The sequence below is a fragment of the Canis aureus genome, chromosome 12 (assembly GCF_053574225.1).
Source record: "Canis aureus isolate CA01 chromosome 12, VMU_Caureus_v.1.0, whole genome shotgun sequence".
Lineage (NCBI taxonomy): Eukaryota > Metazoa > Chordata > Mammalia > Carnivora > Canidae > Canis > Canis aureus.
In genome coordinates this window covers 60,492,669-60,520,455 of record NC_135622.1, presented here as the reverse complement: position 1 = coordinate 60,520,455, position 27,787 = coordinate 60,492,669, and the positions used below count along the sequence as shown (strand labels likewise).

The following is a 27,787-nucleotide window of genomic DNA, read 5'->3' as shown; positions in this document are numbered from 1 at the left end:
TCATTCTTTTTTTCCATTGGTCATAATCACACAATGCATTTCTGTTATTACTGTTGAAACAATTTTCTTTTAGATCAATTAAAAATAAGGAAAATAAAATAGAATACTTATTTTATTTTTTAAATGTTTGTTCATTCATTTATTTATTTAAAATAATCTCTACATCCAATTTGGGGCTCTAACTCATGACCTCGGGATTGAAAGTTGAATGCTCTTCTAACTGAGGCAGCCAAGCTTCCCCCAAAATATTTTATTTTAACTTCTTTTATTCCTTCTCTCTCTTCTTGTGGTTATGTTGATCTGGGTTTATGACATATCACTTTTCTTCTCTCTGAAGAGCTTTTAATATTTCTTGCAGCACAGACAGTTGGTAACACACTGCCTTAGTCTTTGCTTATCTGAGAGTGTTTTTGTTTGTTGTTTTTCTGGTCTTACTTTTGAAGGACAGTTTTGGTGGAAATAGAATTTTAGGTTGGTATTTTTCTTTCAGTGCTATAAATATTTCACTCTGCTCTCTTCTTGCTTCTATAATTTCTGAAGGGAAGTCAGACCTGATTCTTGTTCTTTTTTTTAATAATAAATTTATTTTTTATTAGTGTTCAATTTGCCAACATACAGAATAACACCCAGTGCTCATCCTGTCAAGTGCCCACCTCAGCGCCCGCCACCCAGTCATCCCCACCCCCCGCCTTCCTCCCCTTTCACCACCCCTAGTTCATTTCCCAGAGTTAGGAGTCTTCCATGTTCTGTCTCCCTTTCTGATATTTCCCACTTATTTTTTCTCCTTTCCCCTTTATTCCCTTTCACTATTATTTATATTCCCCAAATGAATGAGACCATATCATGTTTGTCCTTCTCCGATTGACTTATTTCACTCAGCATAATGCCCTCCAGTTCCATCCACATCAAAGCAAATGGTGGGTATTTGTCATGATTCTTGTTCTTGCTCCTGTCTTGATACAACGTTTTCTGCCCTCTCTGGCTTTTTTCAAAAATTTCACTGTGTCTTCGATTTTTGCAATTGACTGTGATATGACTAGGTGTACTTTTTTGGGGTATTTATTCTGCTTTATGTTCTCTGAGCTCCCTGAATCTGTAGTTTGGTGTCTGTCTCAACCATTCTTGCTTCAAATATCTTTTTTTGCCCTGTTCTCCCTTCTCCTTCCAGGATTCCTATTATGCATTATGTTATATAATTTTAAATTATCCTACAGTTCTTGGATGTTCTGTTCTGTTTGTGGGGTTTTATTTCTCTTTTTTTCTGTTTGTGTTTTAGTTTGGGAACTTCCTGTCAAACTCTTCAGGCTCCCTGCTTTTTTTTGCTGCCTGTGCTCAGTCTGCTGGTGAGCCTGACAAAGGCATTCTTCATTCTTTAGCAAGGTTTTTACTCTACAATTTTATTTGATTCTTTCTTTAAAATTCCATCTCTCTGCTGATATAACCTGTGTGCTCTTGCAGTTTTGTCTGCTTTTTCCATTAGGGTCTTTAACACGTTCATCATAATTATTGTAAATTGCCTGTCTGATAATTCCAGTACCGGTGTCCTGTCTGAGTTTTGATTTGATGCTTGTTGTCCTTTCAGATTATGATTTTTCTTGCCTTTTGGCATGCTTTGTGGGTTTTTCATTGCTGTATTGGGTGTGAGAACTAAGGTGAAAGGTCTCTGGTGTGAGGTTTTGCGTAGTAGATCTGGCTAGAAGCTGAATTGTGTTCATTGTGTGCTGACACTGTAGGCGTGAGAGGCTTCAGTTCCTCTAGGGTCCTGTTTTCATCTGCCCTGTGGGTCTTTGGGGTTTTCTTCTTGAGTAGGTCCATTTCAGCTGTGCTCATTGTGATTGTATGGGACCTTGTTAATGGGCCATAGTGTAAGTGTCAGGGGCAGGAGAAGATTCTGTGCTCTTAGGATTAACCCTCAGTCTTCTAGCAGGCCACTGCACCCAGCCTGGTCCAGTGTTTCTAAGCTATTTTGTCCCTCCTGGGTGAGCTGAGGAAGATGCAAGGCTGGAGTCAGGTCACTGCCCTTCCTCGGGGCCTGCCGGATGGGTCTGTGTCATGAGGACTGCTCCCAGAATTCTTCACTTGGTAACTATTCCCCTGTCCTGAGCTGAAAATGGGCTTTTCTGGCCTCTTTGCTATGAGAACGGTGGGATTCCTGGGGGTGGGAGTGGGGAAGGGTCAAACCCACAAAAATGTAGGGGTTCCCTCAAGACTGCTCCTAGAGGTTTCTTTTTCACTCTTCAGCTAGTTCGTACTCAGCCCCCAGCAATTCATGAAAATCCCCAAGCAGGTGTTCCTATCAATGGTGGCCCTGATATTCTCCCCCTGATGAGCAGATCGTGGCTGTGACTCTCTTTGTCTCACCTGTCTCCAGATTTTGGAGGATTGGTTTGCCCTGTGACCCATTTTCTGATGGTTGCAAGAAGTGCTGGATTGTTGGTTTGTCCAGCATTTTCTTGGGAGGATGTGACCAACAGCTTTCCTGTACCGTACATGTTAAACAGGAGCTAAGCCTCAGACTGCCATCCTCAGAGTTTTATGCCCACATGTGCTCTGCTTCCTTCCTCTTGTTTGGCCATCTACAAGCCCTATGAAGACATGGCCATGGTAGTGGTGTGGGCACCGACGGGCACAGGGCTCTCCCTGCAGTGTGAAGCCGCCCACTGTTGTGTGTATGGGCTTTGACTTTCTAACCTATAAGTAAAATGTAATAAGTCCTCCAGCATCCCTTCCAGCTTTGACTCTAAATTCTGTTTCTTATAGATGACTTAGAATAGCTTGCAAGGTATACTGTGTAGGTTGTGTGTTCAGAATTCTCAGTTGACTGATAACCTTTGCACCATTAAGCAGAAAATAATTATCTGGATAATCTTTGCATGGATTGTTTCACTTCTCTGTCATCTATGGGCCATGATATAATTGGTTTCCAGATATTAGGCCTTGAAATATTTGTGAAAAAAACTTACAGTGAATGACTGGGATAGAATATTTCCAGGAAATATTTGATTTAAATGTTTTAAAAATGAAGTATAAAAGACACCAGACACAGAAGGTCACTTATTGTGTTACCTCATGTATACAGGATAGCCAGCATAGGTAAAACCACAGAGACAGAATGCAGATTGCCGGTTGCCAGGAACTGGACAGGGGGAGGGGTGGCAAATTCCTGTTTAATGTGTAATGTGTTTTATTTTGGGGTGATGGAAGTATTTTGGAACTGAAAGTGCTGATTGCACAACATTGTGAACGTAGTAAATGCCACTGAATCGTTCACTTTAAAATGGTTAATTTTATCTTATGTGAATTTCACTTCAATAAAAGATATATAGTACATTAAAAATTCAAAAATCTAGCGGTACAAAAACTTTCATAGTGCAAATCAATTCTTTCTCCTGCCCCAGGCATTTAGCTGCCAATCAGTTTCTTTCATGTACTTGCGCCCCAGCCCCCTCACCTCCCGTTTTAAATGGGAGATACTGCATATTGCTTTTTGCTACTTAATCTGGAGATGTTTTTTTTTTTCCTTATTGGCACATAAAATCTACCTTCTTCCTTTTCAAACTGCATAGTCAAAGGAACTATTTCTAAGTTCTTTAAAGTTGGTGTATGTTTTATCTCACCATTCTAATTTTTTCCCCCCTTTGGTCATGCCTCTACTATAACAGGCTTCTTATTTTGTGCCTAATTCAGTATCCAGTTGGGTAAATCAGTCAGCTCTTTGTGTGAGCAGGTTTAAAGCTAAAAATCAGCTTCATTTTTATGAGTCATTTCTCAGAATCAGGAATGATGGTGGAATTAGCCAAATGCCTTTTATCACAAGAGAATTTTTAAAAAAACAACTCTCTTAATTAATTGATAGTCAATGAGCCAATGAATTTGTTCCATAGCTAATTTCACAAATGTCTTCATTATTGGAGAAGGTATTTTATTTTCCCCCAGAGAAGACAAATGTGGAATAACTAACTGCAGGACAGCTCTAAAGGGATGCCTGTGGGGCCTTCTGTCCCCCAGCGTGCATGACCATTAGTGTACAATGCCTGTAGACAGAGATGGCTTTCTTGAAGCAGGACAAGACCTCTATTCATATTAAAGTCAAACAAATTGCATATGCGAAAATCTCCACTTATCTTGGCTGTTCCAGCTGAAATGCATAGAACTATGTTGATTTGGGGAGTAGTAACTTGCATGTTGGGCAGCAGCTAAAAGAAATTGTCAACTTGGAAAGACTGGGGAGAAGCAGGATTGCCTTTGGATTACTTTGTGTCTGTGTGTAAGGAGTTATAGGTAAGTGGGGGGGTGGGTTCGTGAGCACAGTTCTGTGCTGATGACTAGTTGGCACCAAGTCTAAAAGTGCATTCATTGTGGAGAGGAGAGAAAGACTAGGAGAAGGAGGAGCTTCCATTAACTAATCCCTATGGAGATGTCAGAGCAGGCCCTGCACCAAGGATTTGCATTGCGCATTTAGGAATGCAAAGCAGGGGGGCCTTTTGGTGGGATTTTAATGCAGAGTTGTGATATGTTGTACTTAACGTGATTTTTCATGAGGCCAAACAAAAATAATAATTTTTTCTCATCAAAGATCTTTAGCTCAATGGAGCACCTGGGTGTCTCAGCACTTGAGCATCTGCCTTCAGTTCAGGATGTGATCCGGCAGTCCTGGGATCGAGTCCCACATCGGGCTTCCTGCGTGGAGCCTGCTTCTCCCTCTGCCTCTGCCTCTCTCTCTCTCTCTCTCTCTCTCTGTGTCTCTCGTGAATAAATAAACAAAATCTTAAAAACAAAAATCTCTAGCTCAAAAAAAATCTTTAGCTCTAAAAACTGAGAGTTATAAATGCAGAAGTTAAAAAAAATCAATTAGGAATAAAATGGAAAGTAAAATTCCCTTTAGTCTAAATTGATTATCAACAGGTTTTTCCTTTTTCTACATTCTTCTAGAAAAATTATGTGTGTCTTACTTAAATTTATGTTTCCAAATTGGGTTGTTGTATGAATTGTTTTGTGTTATGTTTTTTTATTTGCCGTTATGTTGTAGACATTTCTTCATACCAGCCCCTCCAGGTTCAGCTCATTCTTGACTTGCATGGATAACACTACAGTATTTATTCACATTGTCCCTCTTGATGGACATTTCAGTGGCTTTCTAGTGTGGCTCTTACAAAGAATGCCACCAAGAATATGTTTTTCATATGTAGGAAATATTTTTGACAGTCTATCTGTAGAGTAAATACTCAGGGTAGCACATGTGGGTCAAAGGTGTACATGTGTTTTATATATGTATCTTTAAAGATTCATTTATTTGAGAGAGAGCAAGCGAGTGGGGGGACAGGCAGAGGGCTCCATACCCAGAGCAGAGCCCCATGTGGGGCTCGATCCATGACTCTGAGATAATGACCTGAGCCAAAATCCAGTCAGATGCTTAACTGACTGAGCCAGTCAGGCCCCTCTGCATGTTTTATATTAGGAACTATTTCCAAATAATTTTATAAATGGCACCCATTATACTCCTAAAAAATAAATGAAAGTTCCTATTACACCACACTCAACAATACAACAATATTGAGTTCTTGAATAGCCATGTTGAATTTTTAATCATTGTTGATCTGATGGCATCTTTTTTCTTACTTAATTTTGAAGTTTGCTTTGGAAGGTCTGCCCTGCTTCTGGGTTATAAATAATTTAGGCAATTTAGGCTTTTTTTTTTTTTTTTTTTGTAGTTTTACCTTTAGGCATTGTTAGGAAACAAGCCTGATTTTTTCCCAGTTGTATCCTTTGTCCCAATGCTAGTTAATGAAGCACCGGTCTTTCCCCAATCATTTGGAGACAATGCAAAGAAGTATTTAAAGTATCATGTAGAAGATGCCGAGGGGGAGAGGGGTACATGCAGGAGCTCTGCTCTGGATGGACTCAGGCTGCCCCGACCGGCTTCTGACCACAGACCAGGGATCTCCTGTCCTCTCTTGCATGAGCACAGCTCTTGTGCAGCGTCTATGCTCTTGCCTGTGTTGCACTTGCCACTGAGTCTGCCAACATATCTGTCACTGTGGGGTTGATACCTCTTTCTCCTCCTTGCTGCTTCTAGATCACTGCTTCTCTTCTTCCCTAAACATCCCTTGCTCCCTTGAGACACGCATTTCAGACTCCCATCCCCATTCCCTCTTGTTTGAGTCTTCTGACCTATGCCCTCCCTCATCCCTCCTCTATGCCCCCTGAGGATTTTACCAGTATATCCACTGCTTTTGCCATTTGTTCATCTACACAGAAAATCATTCTGAAACTGGGATCCTGTTTCTCCCTAGACCTGCTTTCCAGTCATCTTGTCTTCCATCTGATGTCTCCTGTCTATTTCCAGAGGGATACCTCGTGATTGTGACATCTGGACATCCAGCACCCACTCTGATCACCATCCTCCCTCTAGTCTTTTTTGCACCTGGTCTTCAGAAACATTTGTCCCCACTGGACCATCAGTCCTGTTTCCTTTTCGGTGTTCACTGCCCCCTTACATTCTCACTGTCTTTCCTTCCATGGTTACCTGGCAAAACCCAGCTTTAGCTAAAACACAGTTTTCTGCTACTGTATGCTAGCCCATGAGCTTCTCCGTGGGGCTGGGGGATGCTCATCCTGGCCCCTTGCCTCCCTGTTTCTGACCACAGTGCTCCCTCAGCAGGGTCCAGCAGCCCTGAGGTTTATGAGTGTATGTATATAATGTCTGAGTGGATGTATATATGCGTGTGTATAATACCTGAGTGTATACATGTATATATGTGATATCTGAGTCTATGTATATACATATAATACCTGAGTATATATGTATAATATGAATATATACATGTATGTATATAATATGAGTGTATATATGTGTGTATATAATATTGAGTCTATATATAACAAACTTCTAAAGGTTTTGAATGCTTATCCTTAACCCTATTTTTTTTAGTGATTCCAGCTGTTTTTTGGTGAATTAATTTAACAAGGAATACCCTTACATGTAGCTCTCCAATAGGACCCATTTATGTATTGGCAGACATACAGTTGGTGAAAGGAATAAATGAGTGGAATAACTTCTGCAATGCATGTTTTTGTACCAGATTGGCTTTTTCAGGTTATCCCAAATAACCAAGTCTTCTGTTCATAATTTGATATACTGTCTATGTTCATATAAAGGAGTGAATTCATGAAATTATATTGAAGTGAAATTGAAATTACCACAGGGGCATACTCATGAGATGAGAAGATTCATCCCATGCTTTAGTATATCATATTTACTTCAAATTATAAGCTACCTCAAGTGACAGAAAACTACTAAAAGTAGTTTTTTCTTTGGGCACTTAAAGGGTAATGTGTGGATATGAAGATTCGTACAACGTCTGAACTCCTTGAGAGCAAGGCCATATCCCACCCATTTAAAAAAAAGAATTTTTTTTTTTTTTTTATTTTAGAGGGTGAGGGCAGAGGGAGAGAGAGAATCTCAAGCAGACTCCCGTCTGAGCGCAGAGCCTGATGGGGGAGGCTCAGTCTCAGGACCTGGAGAGCATGACCTGAACCGAAATTACAAGTCAGGTGCTTAACTGATTGAGCCACCCAGGAGCCCCATATCCCATCCTTTTTTTTTTTTTTTTTTTGGTAATCTCTACCCCTAGCATGGGGCTTGAACTCAGGACCCTAAGATCAAAGAGGAAGCATATCAAGAGTCTCCCGCTTCTCTGAGCTAGCCAGGCGCCCCACATTCCATCCATTTTTGTAGCACTCCTACCCAGTATCTCAGCAGATGGTAGGAGTGAAAAAAAAGGTTGATAGCTGAATATTTACCATTGGTGTTTCGGCTCCACCACGACATGTGCATTCCTGGTGCTCTGCGGCACTGTGCGCTAACAATAGCAGGGCTTGTGGGGAAATGTCAGGACAGGGACCAACCACTCACACTCCCTGCAGCTTTGTAGACAGGGCACTGCGAAGAGCAGAGCTCGCCACCGGGTAAGTGAGCGGCGGCTGGAGGCTGCCACGGCCTGCACCCCGCGTGGATGGACAAGCCACCGTGGGCAGTGCTGCAGCACTATCACTGCTGCCTGGTTGTTGCGCTGGGGCAGTGCAGGTGCAGGCCAGCTCCCTGCCAGTGGGGCTCCGGGGAAGTGAGGTCAGGGGGTTTTGCAACCTGCCAACAAACTGAAAGCCACACGGGCTCATGGCACACCCTCTGGGTCGAGAGCTCTGCATGCAGCCTCCCTTTATAACTCTTGTTAAAAGGCAGCTAGAAAAGTCTCCTGTTGCCTGAGCTCCAGCTGAGCAGAGAGCTTTTCCTTCCTGCTGAAGATGATAATTCTATCCACTGGATCTTCTTATCTGGGAAAAGTGGCAGACGCAGGTTGTAAGAGAGACTGTATTCTGTTGTGTTTTGTTGGAAGGGTCTGAATTTATTGCCAAGTAAAGGCAGAGAATAGATTTGCAAAATTGTGACCAGGTTTTCTGGAGGCTGTGTCTGGATGCGTTCAGGACCGAGGAGGTGCCGCTTTCCGCAGGTGAAGAGGCTTGCTGTGTGCAAGAGCCAGCGGTCTGGGGGCAGGTGCAAGTCTCAGCCTTAACGTGGAAGGCTTTGCACTCAGGAGCCCGGTCCTGAGCAGTGCAGGGGAGTTCCCTGGCCCAGGCCGCGTGTGGGAACGCTTGCCGTGTTAGGCAAAGCGAGGAAGGAATAGCTGCGGGTTTAGCCACTGAGACGTATCTCATGCCTATCAGATTTAAGCATCTGCTGCTCTCTGATGCCCCTCTTTGAAGGGACGAGAAAAACGGAATTTGTTCTTTGCTCCCTGACCATACGCCTAAAAATAAGTCAAGTTCAAATGTTGGCGTTACGTTCCGAGCAGACACTGTGCTTGAGAAGAGTTTGGGAAATTCAGGGGCTATCTTGCCTTACTTTTTAAAAAACTTTTTCCAGTGATGTTTCTCTCTCTCTCTCTCTCTCTCTCTCTCTCTCTCTCTCTCTAAGTTTATTTGTTTAAGCAATCTTTACACCCAACGTAGGGCTTGAACTCATGATCCCAAAACCAAGAACCACACATTCCACCAACTGAGCCACCCAGGTGCCCCTGATGTTTCTTTTTTAATAATAGTTTCATCGAGGTACAATTCACTATTTTAGAGTATAGTTGACCCTCAGACAACATAGGTTTGAACTGCACGGTCCACTTATACGCATATTTTTTTCTCAATAAATATATACAGTTCTGTGAGTGTATTTTCTCTTCCTCAGGATTTTAACAGCATTTCCTTTTCTCTATGTACTTTATAAGATTACAGTATGTAATGCACCTAACATACAAAATTTGTGTTAATCGAATGTCAGATGCTTTTATGTGCTTAGTGGACATTTGAATATCTTTTTTGAAGAAATGTCTATTCAGATGTTTGCCCACTTTTGACTTGGGTTATTTGTCTTTTTACTATTGAGCTGTGTGGGTTCTTTATATCATCTAGATAGATCCGAGGTCCCTGTTGGGTGTAGGTTTTGTATGTATTTTCTCTTTTGTGGGTTGTTTTTTACTTGTGATGTTTTTGGCCACAGAAAATTTTATTTTATCTTACTATTATTTTTTAAAATATTTTATTTATTTATTCATGAGAGAGAGAGAGAGAGAGAGAGAGAGAGAGGGCAGAGACACAGGCAGAGGGAGAAATAGGCTCCATGCAGGGAGCCTCATGCGGGACTCGTTCCCGGGACCCCAGTATCATGCCCTGGGCTGAAGGCAGGCGCTAAACCGCCAAGCCACCCAGGGATCCCCAGACATATGAAATTTTAAATTTTAGTATTTTTTTATTGTTTGTGCTTTTAGTGACATATCTAAGAAACTAGTACCTAATCTAAGGTCACAAAGATTTACTCCTATATTTTTCTCTTAAGTGTTGCATAATTTTAGCTCTTACCCTGAGGTCTGACCTATTGTAAAAGGTATAAGGTCAGGACGCCTCGATGGCTCAGTGGGTTGAGTGTCTGCCTTTGGCTCAGGCCCTGATCCCGGGATCCTGGATCGAGTCCCACATCGGGTTCCTTGTGGGGAGCCTGCTTCTGTCTCTGCCTCTCTCTCTCTCTCTGTGTCTCTCATGAATAAATAAAATCTTAAAAAAAAAGAAAGGTATAAGGTCTGTCTTGTGACTATTCTTGGTGTGTATGTATTTGTCACTTACCCTTTAAAACGTCACGGCATTCTTGTCGACAATCAATTACCCATTAATGTCTGGGTTTATTTCTGGACTGGTCCATTCTAACCCAGTGATCTGTAGGTCTGTCCTTAGGCCAGTGCCACACCATCTTTTTTGTTTTTTTTTTTAAAGAATTTATTTCTTTATTTCTTTATTTCTTGGAGTTCAATTTGCCAACATATAGCATAACACCCAGTGCTCATCCCATCAAGTGCCCCCTCAGTACCCATCACCCAGTCACCCCCATCCCCCGCCCTCCTCCCTTTCCACCACCCCTTGTTCGTTTCCCAGAGTTAGGGGTCTCTTATATACTGTCTCCCTCTCTGATATTTCCCACTCATTTTCTCTCCTTTCCCCTTTATTCCCTTTCACTGTTTTTTATATTTCCCAAATGAATGAGACCATATAATGTTTGTCCTTCTCCGATTGACTTACTTCACTCAGCATCATACCCTCCAGGTCCATCCACATCGAAGCAAATGGTGGGTATTTGTCGTTTCTAATGGCTGAGGAATATTCCATTGTATACATAGACCACAGCTTCTCTATCCATCATCTTTCGATGGACACCGAGGCTCCTTCCACAGTTTGGCTATTGTGGACATTGCTGCTAGAAACATCAGGGTGCAGGTGTCCCGGCATCTGTATCACTGTATCTGTATCTTTGGGATAAATCCCCAGCAGTGCAATTGCTGGGTCGTAGGGCAGGTCTATTTTTAACTCTTTGAGGAACCTCCACACAGTTTTCCAGAGTGGCTGCACCAGTTCACATTCCCACCAACAGTGTAAGAGGGTTCCCCTTTCTCCATATCCTCTCCAACATGTGTGGTTTCCTGCCTTGTTAATTTTCCCCATTCTCACTGGTGTGAGGTGGGATCTCATAGTGCTACACCATCTTGATTACTATAGCTGCTGCTTCTTCTTCTTCTTCTTCTTCTTCTTCTTCTTCTTCTTCTTTTCTTCTTTTTGACATCAGGGAGCATGACTCCTCCAACTTTGCATTTCTTTTTCATTGTTCTTGTGGCTCTTCGAAGTCTCTTAGGTTTCTTTCTTTCTTTCTTTCTTTCTTTCTTTCTTTCTTTCTTTCTTTCTTTCTTTCTTTCTTTCATAGAGATGCAGAGAGAGAGAGAGGCAGAGACACAGGCAGAAGGAGAAGCAGGCTCCATGCAGAGAGCCTGACGTGGGACTCGATCCACGGTCTCCAGGATCACGCCCTGGGCTGCAGGCGGTGCTAAACCACTGCGCCACCAGGGCTGCCCGTCTCTTAGGTTTCTACCTGAATTTCAGAATCAGCTTGTCAATTTCCAAACAACAAGAAAAAGGAGAAACTGGTTTTTGAAAGGACATTACATTGAACCCGAGGATCAAGTTGCTATCCTAACAGCGTATCTTTCAACCCGTGTGTGCAGAATGTCTGTTTATTTAGGTCTTTGGATTCTCATACTGATGTTTTGGTAGTTTCTGCTGTACAGGTCTTGCACATCTTTTGTTAAATTTATTTGTAAATATCGTATTCTTTTTGATACTGTTCTAAAACAGGTCTCTTTTAACAGCATACTTTAAAAAATCCATTCTACCCATTTCTGCCCTTTGATTGGAGTGTTTAGACCATTTTATATAATTACCGATAAGGTAGAAATTATGCCTACTGTTTTGCTGCTTGTTTCCCATGAGTCCTGTGTCTTTTCTGTTCCTTTATTCCTCTGTTGTACCTACTTTTATGCTAAGTAGTTTCCAGTGTACCATGGTAATTCAGTTGTTTATTTTTTAATATATATTTGAATGATTTTCTTAGCGGGGTTACCTTAGGGATTATAATTAACATAGTCTTGACTTATTTTTAAGCTTGTCAGTGGACCCGAATCTGTCCCTAGAGGAATCCAATTGGGAGAAATCTGATGACTATGACTGGGGGAGGACAGAAGGGAACACCTTCTGAGAATGATCTGTGTGGGTTGGTTTATCTGTTAACTGTTTGGTGGAATTTGGTTTATCCCACAAACCTCTCCAGTGAACTTAGATACTTCCCAAATATTTGATCTGATAGAATTTTTAGTAATCATATCAAGAGCCTTCCTTCCTGGCCCGGAGATTTGAAAGGTCAGTTCTGGGGTGATTGGAGGTCAGCACGGTGGTCCTCGCTTCCTCCTCCTGCAACCTGCTGTCTGAGCTGTGCTCTCCTCACGTTTCCCAGGTGCCGAGCACCCTACGGGGTCTGCTACGCTCCCGATCCCCAGGTCTAGAGGGACCCCAGTGCCCAGGACCCTGTCCCATGGCTCCTTATGGACGGCCTGTCATGAAGAGAGGAACCAGCTGAATGCACAAAAGCCCATCAGGACACCAGGATTTGACCAGAAGACAGTTCCTCTCCTCCCCTCAGGACTTCTCGGAGGTAATTTTGAATTTGGAAAATGAAGGCTTGAAAACTTTCGTTTATGACTTAGTAGAATCTCAGCCAGTGGGAAGACTATCCCGCTGCCTGGGTGGATTTTTCTCTACCTCTTGAGCTACATCATGTTAAGCAGTTACCGAGTACACTTCTGAATTAATTTTAAGGATGATTCTTGACATATTATGTTAAGCTGTTATAGTAATTAATATTTTATGAAGATTTCCACACGGGTCCTCATTTACTGCTTATAGCAAGCTGTGGGGTTGATATTGCTAGTGTCATGTTGTACATCAGGAAACAGGTCTAGAAGATGTATGCAGGGTCTCACTGATTCATTAATTCGTCGAGAACCTAAGGGCTGTGCTCCTGCGTTGTGCCAGATGCCGTTTTGTTTTATTTTTTTAAAGATTTTATTCATTTATTTGAGACCTAGAGGAGAGAGAGAGAGCGAGAGAGAGAGGGAGAGAGAGCACATGGAGGAGGGGCAGAGGCAGAGGGAGAAGCAGGGAGCCTGACGTGGAGCTCGATCCCAGGACCCCGAGATCATGACCTGAGTGTAGGGTAGATGAGCCACCGACCGAGCCACCCAGGTGTCCCGCCGGGTGCTGCTCTAACTCAGGACACACAGTGAACACAGCAGACACAAACCCCTGCTTCCATGGCAGTATGAGTGGAGGATGGGGGTGGGGACGGGCACAGAGACAGGCCACAGGCAGCTGACAGCGTGAAGAAGGAAATTACATGTTTCGTGACAAGGCATGAATATTGTGGAGGAAAGGAAAAGTAGACCAAGTTTAAGAGGGTGGGGCAGGTGACAGTTTTAAAGGGAGTGGTCAGGAAGGCGTCAGTAAGAAGTTGACGTTTGAACACGGATTTAAGGAGTTGTGCTAACTAACCACTTAGCGTCTGGGACGAGAGCATTGCAGTTAAAAGGAAAGGAAGGTGCAGAGGTCCACAGGCGTGTTGGAGAAACACCAGGGAGGCAGGGCGGCTGGAGGGGAACCAGGTGGTCAGGAGGTAGCAGGGATCTGAGCATGTCTATCTGCAGGCTGTTGGGGAATTCTAGTTTGGATGATGGGAAGTCAGTGCCGGGTACTAAGCAGAGAAGGGACAGGATCTGCATTCCATTTTAACAGGCTCATTCTGGCCTCTGTGTTGATACAGGATGTAGGGGGTGGGGGATGAGGATAGCCGAGGAGACCATTTAGAGGCCCATAGAGAAATCCATTATACTAATTCAGAGAAGACATAATGGTGGCTTGCTCCACTGGTGGCCGTGGAAGTAGTGAAAAGTGGTCACATCGGGATACAGTTTGATGACAGAGTCCTTGAGACGTCCTATGGGTGTGGGGTGGTGATAGGAAGGGACAAGTCTGTAGGTACATCAACGATTTTAGCTGGTGTAAGTAGACAGAGTTGTTACCCGTGAGACGGGCAAGTCCGCAGGTAGAGTTGGGGTACAGAGAGGGATTAGAATTGAGTTTTGAGCACTTTGAGGGAGTCTTAGAGATGCGGAGTGACGGTGGTATATAGATCCTCCTGCTGAGGCCTGTGATCTGAGCTGGAGTTTAATGGGAGCCTTGGGCCTGTGGACGGCCTTTAGAGGAAGAAGATCAGATGAGATCCCAGGGAAAGGAGGGCTTTGAGGCCGGGGCCCTGTGACATTTGTAGCCCTAAGAAGAGGAGGAGACAGCAAAGGAGACCAGGCAGGAACAGCCAGAGATGTACAGGGAGACCGAGCGGGTGGCATCTGGGAAGCCTCATGAAGTCATCTAGGAGCCAGGGGCTTACAAGCTGATGGTCCAGGTGGGATGAGCGCTGAGAGCCCTCTTGGGTCAACGCCGTGCGGGTCCTTGGTGGCTCTGGTGAGAAGAGTAAAAAGACACGGGGTCTGGTGACCGTGGCAACAGAAAAGCGCCGTTGGAGTGGGTAGAGAGGGACGGATGGAGGGGAGGGGTTGGAGAAACAGATTGTTGACAACTGTTTTGAGAAGCTTTGCTGCCAAGGGAGCAGAATATGGGGTGGTGTCTGCTGGGTAACGAAGGCCAAGAGACTTAATTTTCAGTGGGAAGCATTAGCATCACACTTGCGTGCTGGTGGCAGTGAGTCAGTAGAGAGTGAAAAATTGATAATGCAGGGCGGGGGGTTGTGGCAATCGTTTCTCGAGCCGGTGAGAGGTGCATCTGTGTACACGCATACCTGCTTGAGGAGGCGGGCAGGTAAATGTGTGGGGTGGGGGATAGGCTGGCGAGATTCGTGGGTGCCCAGGCGTGCCGCTCACTCAGCAGGCTTCTTCTGATTGCTTATATTTTCTTTGTGAAATAGGAGACAGGGTGGCCAGCTGAGAGTGCTGCAGTGGAGGAGAGGTTGCACATTTGGGAAGACAGGGGGAGGCGTGAAGAGCCCTTTAGCACGAGTGGTCACGTCAGTGTGATCATGTGTTTCTTTAGACAGCTCTGCTGGGGACTCGAAGGCACCCAGTAGGTCAAGAATTGAATTCTTGTTTGGCTGAGCAGAGATGGAGATGGGGTGCAGAGTGACCATGTGTATGCAGGAGGCAGGTGGCCCTGGGCAGACGGATCTGCAGGCGGTGATGCAGGGGCTAGCGAGAAAGAGCCTGGGCTGGATGGAGATGGGTGGAGGAGGTGCTGAGGAGGGTCAGCACTGTCCGGTCAGGGGTCCTGAGTGGTTGAGGGACACAGGTGCTGGGCTGCAGTCACGCAGGGACCCTGGGTAGAGGGCCTTCTGCAGGCCCTGGCTCCTCGTTACTCAGCCTGGCTTCTGCTGTTGGACTTCAGAGCGAGCAGCCACGAGGCTCCTGGAGTGATGCTGGGAGTGCACACTGCTTTGCTGAGGCAGAGCGAGGTGTGAGGAGGTGTGCAGGCCCTCCTCACCGCGGAAAGGAAAGAGGAAACGTGGACGTTGACATTTGCAGCTCCCCCTCCCCTTCTTCACATGCCTTGGAAACTATGTGTGTGCTCACCTTTTGTTTTTTAACCTTAACCTTAACACTTGAGGGTTACTGCATCTACTTGTGCAGTGCACGTACTGGCGCAGAGGCCCAGAGCGTGTGCTCAGGTGTGCAGGAGCCGGCAACACTCCCTGGAGAAGAGGCGCCGTGAGGCCGCGTGCAACCGGCCTTTCTTCCTGCCCACGCGCACCTCCCAGGACGTTCTGTTCGGGAGTCTCTGTCTCCAGCAAATTCCGAGAGCTGGGAAATGGCTTCACAGTCACAAAAAATTCATGTTGAAGAGGCCAGAATGCCAGAAAATGACATTCCAGCACAAGCAGAGATATTTTTAAATGTTTGGGATTTATAAAGAGAAACAGTCTTCATGGGATCTAAACCTCCCCCGATTCACACTTCTGTGATTGAAGTAGCTAAATCCGAAAGATAATTCTGGTTGGTTTTTTCCGTCCAGTGGAGACTGTCATTGGTGGGAAAAGATGTCCTGGGCTGAGAGCCCCCCCGAGCCGCGCCCTCCCCGCCCCGGGGCCTTGGCCGTGACCGGGGAAGGGCTGGCGCTGACCGCGTGCCTCTGCTCAGCCCGGGCTGGTGAAGCGTTAGGGCAGAGGGCGTTCAAAACACTAACTAGAACCAAAAATCCCAGTAGCCTGCTCCTGTGCCATCGGTTTCAGAGCAGCCGAGGGGGTTCAATGAGCAGTATTTTTAGAAAATGGCAAGTTAAAGATGCTGTTGTGAGCTGCTGTGGCTGGAAGCTCTGTGCAAATCAGTCCTAGCGACCGCATTTTCCACTTGTAGCTCTGTCGCATTGCCCTCTCTTTGTATTTATTTTTGTTCTCTTCTCGTTTGTTTGAGAGCTTGGGCGGCTCTGGTATCCCTGCTGCTCTGTGGGCTCCGCAGGCAGCGGCGTGTGGCCTGGGCACGACCTGAGGGGCGCTCTGGGTTTCCACCTGCCGGGCGCGGGGGCCGGAGGGGCGAGAGGGAGACAGGGCGCATTCCTGGGGGCACAGGCCTCTCTGGACGGTCAGCTGGCATCCGGGCTTGGGGAGCATCCGGGCTTGGGGAGCATCCGTCCGTGCAAGGCCATGTGCTGGGGCCCGGGGGGGTGGGGGGTGCAGAAAGGGAAGGCATCTCAGCGTTACTGTTTTCCTTTGACTGATGTTCACGAGCTGACCACGTGGAACTCCAGTCCCAGTCCCAGGACGGAGGCGATGAGGAGTGGCTGCTGAGCCTGGGAAGTTGCCCTGGTGACTGGGACGGGGACAGTGGGGGAGGACAGAGGTGTCAGGAGCCACTGTGGGCTGGACCCTGAACACCCGGAGTTAACGTCTATTCTGGGGCTGAACCATTAACATTAACATTTGTGAAAGGTAGTGATAGGATTTAAAAAAAAAATGTGTCCTGGATGGATACATTGCAAGCTGTTGTGCTTCCAATACTAAGAGAAGATTGGAGGCTGCCAGAAGAGTCGAAAAGGAAAAGTTTCATCATGTGACCTAACAAAATTAAGGGAAATCCCTCCCCATGATTTTAAAAACATCCTGCTTTTTTTTTTTTTTTGTTATTCCTAAAAGCCTAACAACAGAGCTTCGTAGACACATGCCTACACAGTTAGCAAAGAAATCCCGTGCCTTCCCTTGTACTTAGAGTTGCATAAATAACTTATGATCCTAGCTACCTGTAACATTGCTTGATTAAATATCAATGAGGAAACCATTAGTATCGGGTCATTGTAATTTATTATAAAACGGATAACATAACTCAATTACCTCAATCTCATTTTCATTCTGACTTTACTGGTTTTAATAATTGATTTTATGAGTCTGTTCCATAATTGATTTCTAGTGTCTTAAAAAGTATCAACCCATGTTTTTGAATTTAATAATAAGGGGATAGCAAGGAAGTCTGATTGGCTGATTAGTTTGGCAGTGAAAGGGCCTTTGTCTCTTAAGTTATTAGAAGAACTAAAAAAAAAAAAAAAAAAAAGTTATTAGAAGAACTTAAATATGCACAGGCCTGCGATTGAAGCATTGTTGTAATAAAATCGTGCATTGGTAAGTGCGTAGTGGAAGGTACATTAAACTGAAAGGTGCATTAAAATTTATATTTTTTCAAATTCTTTCTGAATATGTTGGTTTAAACAAGGTGCCTCTAAGAGAAAAAGTCATGAGTGCAATTAAGACGTCTTCAAAAAAAAAAAAAGAAAACAAAAAACAAAAAACATGTCTTCAGCCTTAGTGCACTGTTTTGATGCACTTCCCAGAAGTTGGGCCTTGAGTGATTGATGATTAATGTCTTGGTAATTCGTTTTCTTAGGGATCAGGTGGTTTCCCAAGCTTTTCTTTGGTAGGAAGATCCAGTGATGAAACTGTTGGCCGATCACTAAAACAAGCTTTTATTTTATTATTATTTTTGCACTTTATTATTATTATTCTTTGCACCTCTTCCACATGATTTTGGCATATATGTGGAAGAGGTGCCAAAAAATTGAGTTTCATTTTTATATACACCATCTGTTCTCAGGTATGTACTTAATGTTCAAAATTATCCTGAATGGGTGCTTCATGGGCACCTGAAGATCTCTTGAGCCCCGGTGGTAACCGTGCCCAGCTGTGGCAGGGGCCGTATATATTGAAATCTAACGAGTTACTTGCAGAGTTTAGGACTACCACTGTGAAGACCACGAATGGGCAGGGTTGGTGTATAGGGGAGGAGGGGTGCTAGTGGGCTTTGGGCATCTGTCCCCAGAAGGGATGGCCACACAAGGTGTCCACACAGTACTGTGCCATTTTGTTCTGGATCCTCTTTGTCCAGTGCAAGTGCAACACCATGGTATAAGCTGACGTGAACACCAGAGGACAGAACCTTATCGCCCTCCCCACCCCCCACTCCCGCCCCTAGGCAGGAAAATCAAAGGCAACATTGGGTTTTGAAAGATTGGAACGGAGAGCATTCTGTGATTTCTTCACCGGATGAGTAAGTGAATGTGAAGATTAACAAGAAACAGGATGTTTTGTATGTAAATTATTTCAAGATGGGGAAGAAGTCATATTTCATAATCTTTGAAGAGGGTGCTAGCCTGGAGAAGGCATTTCGCAATACTTTTTAAATAAAGGAATCAAAAAAGCTTCCAGTAGACTAGAGAATAAATCCAAAGTGCCTGGTCTGAGGAAGATTCTTGTTCCGTTGTAGGACAGGATGTGAAGGCCGGCCTCTAAACTAAGGATTATGAAATCATGGATGTTAAGAGCTGGTATTGGAGTTGAATGTGGACTTCTGGAGCCTAGAACTGCGTCTCTAGGGGTGGAGATGGAGGCGTGGGGAGCCTGTGGATATCATCCAGGCCTTCTTCCATTCAGAGATCTGGCCACCAGCTCAGCTAGACCATCCATGCTCTCTTTAAATTTATTGATGGTGATGCGACAGTGGTCTTTTTTTTTTTTTTAAGATTTTATTTATTTATTCATGAGAGACACAGAGAGAGAGAGGCAGAGACACAGGCAGAGGGAGAAGCAGGTTCCCTGTGAGGAGCCGGATGCAGGACTTGATCCCAAGACCCGGGGTCACGACCTGAGCTGAAGGCAGATGCTCAACCACTGCGAGACCCAGGTGCCCAACGGTGTTCTTTCTGAATCCCTCCAGGATCTGTCTTTGCTCTTAATCTCAGACTTTGAGTTTTCAGAGTTTACCAGGTAAGCTGGCTACTTACTTTTAAAATAAATACACACACATAGTAAAATCATTAAAACTATAGAGAGGATATTAAATACCAGTTTAAAAATGCCTATGCCTGTTTTCCCCAGAGAAAACCAGTATGAATATTTTTTTTATTTACCCATCTAGAAAAATTTAGTGCTCATGAGAAGATACCTTTTTATTTTTATTTTGAAGATTTATTTATTTTGAAGATGTATTTATTTATTAATTTTAAAGAGAGAGAGCAGAGCGAGCAGGCGGTGGGAGGGGCAGAGGGAGAGAGACTCCTGAAGCAGACTCTCATCTGGGTACGGATCTGGTGCAGGGTTCCATCCCAAGGTCCCCAAGATCATGACCTGAGCTGAAATCAAGAGGTGGCCACTTAACCAACTGAGGCACCCAGGTGCCCCAGAAGATAACTCTTTTAAAATCTAAACCAGATAAGCATTGGACTGCTCCAAAGAGGACTTTTAAAGAAACGTCGGGCAGCACGTGATACCTAGGACTCCCCATGTATGTGTGTCACGAAGCACAAGTCCTGAACATCCATGAGCCGGTCTCTTCCCTAAAGTCATTATCCACCCAGGGGGCATCCCTGGGAACGTTCCCCACCCCGTCTGGTCTGACTGCCCTCACGTCCCACCCTCCCCTGCAGCACCTTCTCATCCCCCATCACTGGTTCAGGTGGTCTCTGTCTCTCCCTAAACTGTATAGAATTTTACTCTTAGAAATGGGGTCAGGCTGTGAGTAGACCGGTGTGCTCCGTGCTCCATTTCTACAATTTGACCATGTTGCTGTGTGTGGCTGTACGTATTCGTCTACCCCTTACAGAACAGGAGATGATGTGACCCCGAGCAATCCGTGGTCTTCCTGCCAGTGGATGCTGGATGAGCTTTGGTGTATTATTGGCATAAAACATTCTGCTTTTGCTATTTTGGCAAAAGCTATTTTGCTATTCTTGTTTCTTCTCGATTATCTACTTAGGAGGAGCCTCTGGGCCTGAAGAAAGGCTAATTCATGATCAACCTTACAAGAAAATGTAGGGATTTGGGAAGCGGTTACACCAGTTTGCATTGTCACCAACAGTGAACGGGTTTCTTGTGAGATCCACGCTTGTCTTATCCCAACACCTGGTGTTCTTAGGCTTCTAGTTTTTGCACAGTTAACAGTAAAGCGAGCGTAGTGTGTCCAGGGTACTGAGCTTTCTGCATGCTTCATCACCACCTTGTCCTCTGTTGTAAAAAGACCTTTCCTCTCCTTCCTTTGGTCTCGTTTTCTGTTGAATTGGGTGTGTTCTCATTGATTTGAAACCTTCTTAAAATGTTCTGAAGACTAATGTTGTTGGCTTCATATGTTAAAATATCACTTCCCAGCCTGTGCCATATATTTTCACAAGGTGTCTTTTGATGAAAAGATTTTCTGGATTTTAGGGTATTTAGTGTGTCATCCTTGCCCATTTATAGTAGGGCCTTTCATTTTCATTGTAAGATGCACTTCTGCATCCTGAGGTCAGAAGTTACTTTTATATTTTCCTTTTCCAGTTTTAACATTATGTGGAGTTTATTTTGGTGTGTGATGTAGGAATCCAATATGATTTTTGTCCATAGGAAAAATAATTTACCCAGCACCATCTACCAAATAATACTTTTTTTCCAGCTGATCTGAAATACACGTTCTGTAATGTGTTCAGTTTTTATATGTGCATGGGTTTGTTTCTGTGTCTTCTCCATTTATTGTTTGTTAATTTGCCTACCTCTGTATCACTGCAACATGCTATTTTTAAAAATTATTTAATTTAGTTAATTTATTTGAGAAAGAGAGCACAAGCAGAGGGAGGGGTAGGGGGAGAGGGAGATGCAGACTCTCCATGGAGCAGGGAGCCTGATGTGGGACTTGATCCCAGGACCCTGAGATCACGACCTGAGCTGGAGGCAGATGCTTCACTGACCAAGACACCCAGGCACCCCATCATGCTCTTAATTATTGTAGCTCTCTTTTAAGACTTGATATTTGGCCCTCTCACCTTATTCCTCTAATTCATTGGTATTTGGCTGTACTCAGGCTTTGGCCTTCTGTAGAAATTTTAAAGTTAATTTATGAAACAACAACACCCCAATTATAAGAGTAAAACCTGTTGGGCATCTGCTTGAATTGCATTAATTCTATACGTCTGTTTAGAAAGAATTTACCCTTTTTTATATTGAGTCCTATTTATGAACATTGTATCATTGTCTATGTTTGTCTTCACAAATGTTTTTTGGTAGTTCTATACTTTTCTGTGTGCTGTCCTAGGTACATGCATGTTGCATGTGTTCATTTGCTCCTAGGCACCTTAGTTTGGATGCTTTTGGAGATGGCATCTTTGCTGGGGTATAAAAATGTCATTGACATTTGTATGTTGAGCTTGCATTTAGCCACTCTCCCAAGCCTTCAGTATTTCTAATATTTTGTCCGTAGATATCTCCTTATATAAAAAGTCATGTGTGACTAAATAAAGTATTGGTTATTCCTTTTCAATTTGCCTGTTTTCTTATCTTCCTGTTTGAGTTTGGGCCCTTACTACAATATTACATTGAAGTAATGGAAGATGTCCTTTCCTTGCCTTTGATTTCTAAAATGAATGTTCTAATTTGATTAAGAGTGATGTTACTGTTGCTTTTTTTTTTTTTTTTTTAATGTTCCCTATTAGGTTAAAGAAGTTCCCTTATGTTTCTGTTTTGCAGAGTTGTGTCTTATGTTTTTGATCATACATGCATATTGAGTTTTATAAAAGGCTGTTCTGCATCTGTTAGGATGACCTTATGGTTTCTACTGTTTTCCTCTTACTGTGTTAGAGTAAATGTATTATTCCAATGGTAAACTCTCTTGTATTCCTAGGGTAAATCTAGCTAGTTCAACCTTATGGATTTTTCCCCACTAATGCAATTCTGATACACATCTGGATTCTATTTGGTCTTACTTTGTTTAATTTTTTTTTTCTTTACTCATGAGTCAGTTTGTCTATATTTTCCCTGACTCTAACTGCTTTTGTCTGATGTAGAAAGTTTTATTTTTTTTTCTTTTCTTCCTATTCCTTGCATGATTTGAATTATCTGCTCTTGAAATTTTGGTAGTGTTCAGCTGAAGACCAGATCTAGTGCTTTTCTTGTTGGAAGATTTCTATCTGCTCAAGTTTTTTTTTTTTTTTTTTTTTTTTAGGGTTTATAAAATTATTTGAACTCCTTTTTGAGCCAGTTTTCTTAAATTATATTTTTCTAGGAGTATATTTAATATTCCCTATTTTCAACTTAAAATCAGTACAAAATTATTCATTCACTTTTAAGTCTCTGCTATTTGTGTTTCATTACAAATATCATTTATTGGGCCACATCTGTTTTTTTTTTCTTGACCAACTTGCCAAAGAGTTCATTTTTATTTTAAAAGCAAAATACCTTTGCCTTTGTTGACTCTATTTTAACCTTGTGTTTTACTTTTATCTCTAACAGGTATTTCCTTCTACTCTGTTTATTCTATAGTTGCTTTCCTGAATTACTAAGCTTCAGACAGCTCAATAATTTTTAGACTTCTTTTTAATATTAATGAAGCATTTAAGATGATGAATTTCCCTCTCTGTACTGCTTTAATGGCATCTTAACTTTTGTTAAATAATATTCTCATCATTGTTCTGTACTTTCTTCTAAGCCCATGAATTATTAAGCCTTTGACAGTTTTCAAAGTTGGGGGCTCTTCATTATTGACGGTGGTCTTGACTGCATTGATGTGAGATGGTCCATGTGATAATACCACTATTTGAAATTTGAGGAGTCATTTTTTATGACCCTGTGTGTTGTTCGGTTTTCTGAATGTTCCGTGTAGTTTTGTGAAGTTTGTGAATTTGTAGTTTGCTGATTCTGAGATTTACATGTTTATTAAATTTAGATTAATAGTGCTTTTTCTGTCTTCCATATTTTTACAAATTTTGTATGTTCGTTATATTAGGTTATAATGAATTTTCCCTTGGATGGTGTATATGCCATTTTTGTCAGTAACTATATCAATTTTGCTTTTTATATTTTGTAGCTATTCGATGTATACAAATTTAGAATTATTCTAGCTTAATAATGAAGTGGACTTGTGGTGTTGTGTAGTTACTTTCTTTTTTCTAGTTAGGCTTTTTGTTTTAAATTCTAATTTTTCCAATAACTTTCTTTTGGTTAGCATTTCCCTGTTTCACCTTTCTCTGTCCTTTGACTTCCAATCTTTCCAGTTTCTCAAGATTTGATGTATCTTCCTCTCTTTGTACAATTCAGTTTTATCATTTCTTTGTTTCAGCTGTCAAGCTTAATCCATCTATTTCTTATGATCTTTAGTATATTTGGATTTTATCTCCCAAACTATTTTTATACTCTTTTCTTACTTTCCTTTTAAGTGCATGTTCATGTCTTTGTATTCTTACTGCATCTTTTCCTTTTATAATTTGGCAGTTATACATTCTGTTTCTTTTATCTTAGTGGATACTGCTGAAATTTTACCATATACTATACATAAAGTCTAAGATAATTATCTTAGACTCGGTCTAAGATAAACTCTTTAAACTCCTCGGTCTTTAAAATGCACAAACCTTTAGAACACCGTGATTGACTTAGACTTATAAGCTATGTGTGCTTTTTTTGTTGTTTTGCTTTGTTTTAATATTCTAACTGGGCTTTGGTTATTTTCCAGTGTGAGAGACCATTATAGAATCTAATTCATCATATTGAGAGGAGTAGCTGTTTCTTATTTTTGTTTTAAAGTAATTACGTCTTTGTTGCTACTAAAGGTATAGTCTCTGGGGTCCTAAAGCCATTTCAGTATTGGGAGTATCCCAGGGGGTGCTAACCCTTCTGCTGCAGGAAGGTTTTCATGACTCCTGTGTAGATTGTCAGTGGAGTGTGTGCAACAAATATTAGTGTAAACACGTATTTATTGGTCAGTTTGGACTAGGTGGATGATCCAGATCTAAACTGCATGTAAAGAGAGCTCTGCTCCTTCATATACTTTGCAAACATAAAGAAAGAACGTAACAGCATTAAAATTATTATCAGCAAGGTATTGTAGATTTTTGTAATTCTATAATTTGATTTTACATTTATTTCTTAATAGTGTATCAACATGTATAAGGAGACTCACACCATTACCGCCCACAAACTAAAAGGCCAATAGTCTCTCTCCCTCTCTCTCTATATATATATATATTTTTTTTTCTTTTTTTTAGGAAACCTCTTTGTCCCATGTTTTTCTCAGGGACTTAAAATTCTGGTACACATCAGAGTTTCATTATTAAATGTGTTTATTAGGTGTCTGTGGCACTATGCCAGACCCTATTAGGGTCAGATCAGATGTGCCTTTTCTCCTGAATGTTTCATTGTATGGCAACACCCATGTGTCTGGTTATAGAATTGTAGGACGTTCAGCTCAAAGGAGATGATGGAACTCTGCACTACAGTGGTTTACAAAACTTGTTTTGGGGAGGTGGTGGTGCAGTGGCCCTTTCTTCAAATCAGTCTCACGAAAGGCCAATGTCTTAATAAGTGGAAATAAAGGGCAGAGCAGACTCAGGGTGGAACAAGCTCGGGACACCTGTAGCCCACACTAAGGGTGCTTGGCCTTGGCCTCCAGGGAAAGCCAGGGAGCTGCAGAGCCCACCAGCACTCCTTTGCATTAACCCCTATATTTCATCAGAAGAGAAGCTGGAAGCTCCAAAGGGGCTCTGGGTTGGCTGGTGGCTGGGCCAGAGTCCACGTCTTCATGGCCCCTTCTGGGCCCCTGCAGCCACCAGCTCCTTCCCACAACCAGGTAGAGTTGCTGCTCCACGTGGAGCCGACAAGGACATGATTTACACATTTCCACTTTGAATTATTTCTTCAAATCCGGGTCATGTCTGTCTAGGTCCTTTGCTTGCGTGACCCCAGTTTTCCAGCCAGACTTGCAGTGTCTTCTAATTCCCAACCCTGGGCCTGCTGTGGGCTTCCCGGGGAGCCTGCCAGCCCAAGGAGGAGCCAGTCGAGAGTCCCGTAACAGGGACGTGGTGACAGAGAGACTGGTCTCTTCTCTTGCCTTTTGTCTGCTTCAGGCTCTTGCTCGTCTTCTCACTGCTGGTCGCAGAGGGATCCGCTCTTTCAAGCCGACAGACCACATGCTATTTCTGTGCTGTAAATTTCCAAAGCTGCTTCCCCGTCCACCTCTCCACAACCACACACTGGAATAAGCAGTGTGTTTGCAGCTATAATCAGCACACTTAAATACTAGTTAAATTCAGAGTGAGCACAAAATCCGTACAGCTCTCGACTCCAGAAGAAGCTATAAAAATACCACGTGGCTGTGGGCCCTCTGAGACCTTCAACAACGAGGTGATCCCTCTAAACCGTTTTAAGGTTTATGGGGTGTTCCAAAATAGCCCAGATTACATGTTAAGGGGGCTCTGATTCATGGAGACTTGTGTCTGACACCAAGGAGCCTTGGCTGCCGACTGGCAGCTTCCTAGAGTCTGTCCCCCTGAGGTCAGACACACAGTCCGAGCCGATTATTTTCCTGTAAAGTCCCTGAGGACAACACCTTCCATAATCGTCCCTGTGTCCTCAGTGTCTGGTGCGGTGGTTGTGGGCGGCTGAGCTGCAGTCAGAGGTGTTCGGGGCCCCTGGCTCCCCGCCTGACGGCTCCCGTGCATGTGCCGCTGGTGCTTTCCCTGCGCCCGTGTGCACGTTCTCTCCCCTCCCCCCTCCCCGCGACCCCTGCGCAGGTGGCAGTGGACGCGGACGCGGCAGCGCCCAGGCTTGCAGGGCGGCGGGGGTAGGAAGTGCCCAAGCGCGCAGGAACCCGCTCGCTCTTGGCTCCTGAGTCCGGCTCGGCTGAATGTGACGCCCAGATGCTTTCCGTTTCCCTCTTGCTCTATCCACGTAGATCCTCGCACACGCGTGTTCTGATCTCCTGGCCCCCCGGGCGCACTGCTCAGCCCCCTCAGCCTGTCATGTCTGGAAGGCTCGGTCGTGCATGGTCCGCTCCCTTACCCATTATCCGACGGCATCCACATGCTACGGAAAACGCGGGGCCATTTCCACGTTATTACTGGCTTCTCTGCCCTTAAGCTACAGAATAATTGCTCGAAAACGACAAACATGAAAGACTCTCTGCAGAACTCCCATCGGTGGCTCCCAGGGCCTCGGGGGCCAAGCGCAGACTCTGCACCTGGCCTGGCCGCCGTCTCCTGCTGTTGGGGCCCTGGCTGCCACCCGGCTGGAGTCCAGGATGGTTTTTCACTGGTTACTCCCTCCCGTCTGTCACGTGTCTGCAGGAGCCCCCCCCCCCCCACACACACTCCCCTGCACTTGCTGCCGCCCCAGCCCCCATTCCTGGGCCCTGTGGTCATAGATTTCCTCAGCGGTGCAAAGCCTTGCAGGTGCTGGGCTTTGAGGGAGCACCTGAAGGTCAGGACGCACTTGGGAGTGTTTGCTGACTGAGCAAGCGGCAGTGATTCGGGTCCCCTTTTGCATCCCCTGGTAACCTGTGTGCAAAGTGTGGTTTAAGGGGAAGATTGGCAGATGGGTGGGTGCTTGATGCCGTGATGGCTCAGAGGGGCCCTGGTCCGCCTGCTGCCCACTGTGGTGTTGGCGTCCTGGCTGCACGTGCCCGATGCACCTAGTGCCGTGGACTCTGCAGGGGGGTGGTGCCCCGCGTTGTTTGTCCCCATGTTTTCCCAGGCAGGTTTGCACACTTGTATCTATGGGATTAAGTGACACTGTCATTTCTTTAAATACTGAGACTGTTGCGGCTTCTGATTCTGAGCATCTTCTGAGACCCGACTCTGCAAATGCTTTAGGCAGAAGACACGTCCGTATCTGCTGTACCCCTTCTCCGGGCTTTGAACCCAGAGACACCACCGTGCAGGTGCTGTGGCCTCCTCTACCTTCCCCACTCCCCCAGCCCCCAGTCCCAGCGTGTCTGGGGTTTTGCATCCTGGTACCAGGTTCCTAGCTTCTCTTCTGGAGGCTGCAGCCAAGGCTGTCCGATCCTGGCTGTGCCCTGTGAGGCCATCACGGACTCAGGTGGGCGGTTAGGAAGGAGGAAGCGTATGGACTGCCGCAGGGCTCCTGTCACGTTGCTCTGCGAGGTGACAGATGGAAGCACACGGCCGTCTTGCGGAAGGGTTGTCACGTGCGCGGGCCGTGGGGTGCTGGAACCTGGTCCTGCTGCGCCGCGCCCCGCCCTCCCTTTGCAGCCTCACCGCTCTGGCCGGCCGCTCCCGTCCGAAGGCTGGCCAGAGGTCCAGAGAGTAAAAGGTGCTTGAAGACAGCCCCCGGCTAGCTTGCTAACTGCTGTGACAGAAGCAGTGCGGACGGACAGACCGGGGAGAGGACAGGCCTTCCTTGCTTTTCTTTCCCACCCCTTTAGCTGTCAGCCGGTTTGGAAGGAAAGAAGAGTTTTACTAGAGCAGCCTATTACAATGAAATTTCCAGACCCGAAGGGTTTAGTGGTGTGTGGACTTGCCAGCATATACCTTGAGAAAATGACCCGTGTGACCCCCTTCTGAAGCC

At 44.3% G+C, this 27,787-nt stretch overlaps 1 protein-coding gene across 2 annotated transcripts in view; it reads left to right on the top strand.

Annotated features, from left to right (window-relative positions):
* Positions 1-27,787, top strand: part of RNF144A (ring finger protein 144A) — a 115,582-nt gene that overhangs the window by 13,787 nt on the left and 74,008 nt on the right. For both annotated transcript variants that reach the window (XM_077844229.1, XM_077844231.1), the window contains one exon: positions 12,380-12,577. In XM_077844229.1, the coding sequence (XP_077700355.1) occupies positions 12,380-12,577 (198 nt within the window). Of the gene's footprint in view, positions 1-12,379; positions 12,578-27,787 lie in introns of those variants that run through there.